This window comes from Myotis brandtii, unplaced genomic scaffold (genome assembly GCF_000412655.1).
Source record: "Myotis brandtii unplaced genomic scaffold, ASM41265v1 scaffold284, whole genome shotgun sequence".
Classification (NCBI taxonomy): domain Eukaryota; kingdom Metazoa; phylum Chordata; class Mammalia; order Chiroptera; family Vespertilionidae; genus Myotis; species Myotis brandtii.
The window spans coordinates 772,400-775,750 of NW_005360846.1; the positions used below are offsets into that span (position 1 = coordinate 772,400).

The window sequence follows — 3,351 nt, forward strand, 5'->3', positions numbered from 1 at the left end:
GGGCCTGGCATCTCCTAACCCAGTGGTCGGCAAACTCATTAGTCAACAGAGCCAAATATCAACAGTACAACGATTGAAATTTCTTTTGAGAGCCAAATTTTTTAAACCTAAACTATATAGGTAGGTACATTGTTATTAACTTAATTAGGGTACTCCTAAGGCTTAGGAAGAGCCACACTCAAGGGGCCAAAGAGCCGCATGTGGCTCTCGAGCCACAGTTTGCCGACCACGGAGTCCTAACCACTCGGGCAATGGGTGTGAAATGAATGAGTGAATGAATGTTCCTTGAGTATTTGCTGGATGTTTCTGTCCAGGTGGAGCCCAGTGTGTCCCTTCCAAAATGGCTGGTTGGCTCAAGGGTCGCAGCCCTCTCAGAGTTCCTTAGCGACAGGCCAGTCTAGGGCCCAGGACACGCCAGCTCTGCCCCCAGAGATGAAGATGACCCCAGCTATGCAGAGAACCCTTACTGGCACCCTGGCAGGTGCAGGGCATCCCACACCACTACTGCATGACCTCTCCTGGCCTCAGTTTCCCCAACTTTCCCAGGGTTCAATTAACCTGCACAGTCTCTAATATTAACAGTAACACCAGCAATAAACTGATGAGTTGTATTCAATGAGTTCTTCCTCTGTGCCAGGCACTCTTCTGTGCTAAGCAATTTACATGCACCATCTCAGTTCTTAAAAATATTTTTTTGTATTTTGACATAATTTTAGACTTATAGAAAAGTTACAAGAGTAGTAAAAATACTTTTTAAATGCCCTTAACTAGATTCTCCAAATGTTATTTTACTACATTTGTGTTGTCTCCATATATATAGGCATTATTTTCTGTTTGAGTAGATGGCAAACACAATCCCTCTTTGCTCCTATATACTTCATTGTATATTTCTTAAAAATAAGGAATTATCTTATCTAACCAAGTACAAGTAGGAAATTAGCATTGAAATGATACTGTTTAAGCTATTGGCCTTTTGTAAATTGTCCCAATAATGTGCACTCATGCCTTGCACTCACTGTCATGTCTCCTTCGGCTCCTTCAATCTGGAATTGTTCCTGAGTCTTTCTCTGTGTTTCATGACACTGCCAGTTTTTTAAGAATACAGAATTTTTTTATAAGTCATTTTTAAATTCAGGTAAAATATACATAGCATATAATCCACCATTTTAATAATTTTAAATTATACAATTAAGTGGTTTTTAGTATATTCACAATGTTGTACAACCATGACTACTACCTAATTCCAGCACATTTCTATAATTTCCCCCCCACGCCCCCCTCCGCAAAGAAACCTGCATCTATTACCAGTCAGTCATCATTCTCCCCTACCCCTAATCCCTTGGCAACCACGAATCTACTTTTTGCCTCTATATATTTGCCCATTCTGGCCATTTCTTAGAAATCAAATCATACCCTATGTGGCTTTTCCTTGTCTGACTTATTTAGCATAACGTGTTCAGGGTTCATCCATGTTGAAGCATGTGTCAGTACTTCAATCCTTTTATGACTGAATGATATTCCATTGTATGGATATACCACATTTTGTTCATCTACTCATTGGTTGATTGGCATTTGGACTGTTTCTACTTTTTGGCTACTATGAATAATGCTGCTAAGAATATTCATGTGCTTATTTTTGTGTAAATATGTTTTCAATTCTCCTGGGTTTACACTTAGGAGTAGCATTGCTGGGTCATAAGATAACCTTTGTGAGGAGCTGCCAAACCGTTTTCCACAGCAGCTACACCATTTTCCATTCCCATCAGCAGTACCAGTTTCTCCACATTCTCACCATTTGCTATTTTCCATTTTTTTATTATAGCCATTTTATTGGGCGTGAAGTGATATCTCGTTGTGGTTTGTATTTGCATTTCCCTAATGACTAATGATGTTAAGCATCTTTTCATGTGCTTATTGGCTATTTGTATATCTTTTTGGAGAAATGTCTATTCATATCCTTGGCACATTTTTAAACTGGGTTGTCTTCTGGTGTGTTGAGTTATAAGACTTTATATATTCTGGGTTTTAGGTCCTTACTAGTTATATAATTCGCAAATGTTTCTCCCATCTTGTGAATTATCTTTTCACTTTCTTGATAGTGTATTTTGATGCATAAAAGTTCTTAATTTTGGTAAAGTCCAACTTATCTAGTTTTTCATGCTCTCGAATTTTATGGACTGCCCCTTTTGGGTTTGAGGTCCCCCCATGATTGGTTCAGGTTATGCACCATGACCTTTAACCCTCCTCACACCTGGAGGGAGGCGCTGTTATCCTGTTACCCCAAGCTCAGTGGCTTGCTGGAGGTCCTATAGCCAGTTCCAGGGTGAGCAGGTTTCATCCGAGCCCCACTGAGAGCAGCGCACTATTACCTGGGGTTGCCACCTCTGCTGCTTGCAGGATGGGGCTCCAGGCAGCAGTGGGAGTTGTGACCCAGTCCAGGAGCTGGTGGGCAGGGTGGAGCCTAAGCCCGCCCCCGCCCCTCCCATCCTAGGCTGATGCCCACCTTGTTGGCTCTTGCGCAGTTGGGTGTTCCTAGTGAAGAAGAGTTACCAAGACACCGACACCTCCCTGCAGAGCAGCATCATCACCAAAGTCAAGGGCGTGATCTTCACCAACACCTCGGAGCTGGGGGAGCGGCTCTGGGATGTTGCTGACTACGTCATCCCACCCCAGGTCTGCACCCCGGCTGGGACCCAGGGACCTCCATTCATTGTCTCCCGTGGCCCAGAACAGCTGCCAGGGTTTGTACATAGAGATCCTACACAGATCCTCCCCCCAAGTCCAACTCCTGCCCTCCTTCCTTTTCTGTGCCTCATGGAACTGCTCTGCTCCCAGCAAACCCTGAGCCTGTTGAGACCAATGGGGCTCAGAGAATTTCCAAGTTGGTGTGAATCCCTTAGATCAGCGCCCTGGCTTGATCACAGTCTCCCTGGGCCAGGGCGGAGCTGCCCCATTACTGCTCCTCTCCTCCCGGATCTGTGCTTGGACGCCAGGGGCTGAGGTCAAAATAGGGATTTGTGGGGCAGGGGCGATTTGTGGGTGTGGGTCTGGGAGGAACCTATTAAAGGACTTAGGACAGTGGGCAGATGGGATCCATTGATTTTATGGCTCCATTGTCCTCAATACCCATGCAGAGGCCCCGCGCCCTGCCAGGCAGCCCTGGGAAGGAGGGTTCCAAGAGAGCAGAAGGAGGTTCCTTAAATCCTCTCTGGTTCTTCAGGGGGAGAATGTCTTCTTCGTCATCACCAACCTGGTTGTGACCCCCAACCAGCGCCAGGAAACCTGTGCTGAGGTTTGCTTTGGTGCCAGAGCTGGGAGGTGGTGGAAGACCCCAGCATGGGGCGGGGGTGG

At 45.4% G+C, this 3,351-nt stretch overlaps 1 protein-coding gene and 1 long non-coding RNA gene across 2 annotated transcripts in view; one reads left to right on the forward strand and one right to left on the reverse strand.

The window, feature by feature from the left end:
• LOC106726572 overlaps positions 1-3,351 on the reverse strand; it is a 17,232-nt gene that overhangs the window by 9,632 nt on the left and 4,249 nt on the right. The gene's annotated exons all lie outside the window — the stretch shown is intronic.
• The window catches only part of P2RX5 (purinergic receptor P2X, ligand gated ion channel, 5), a 12,675-nt gene that overhangs the window by 1,319 nt on the left and 8,005 nt on the right, over positions 1-3,351 (forward strand). The window contains exons 2-3 of the mRNA XM_005869029.2: positions 2,523-2,673; positions 3,221-3,292. Of these exons, the coding sequence (XP_005869091.1) occupies positions 2,523-2,673; positions 3,221-3,292 (223 nt within the window). The remainder of the gene's footprint in view (positions 1-2,522; positions 2,674-3,220; positions 3,293-3,351) is intronic.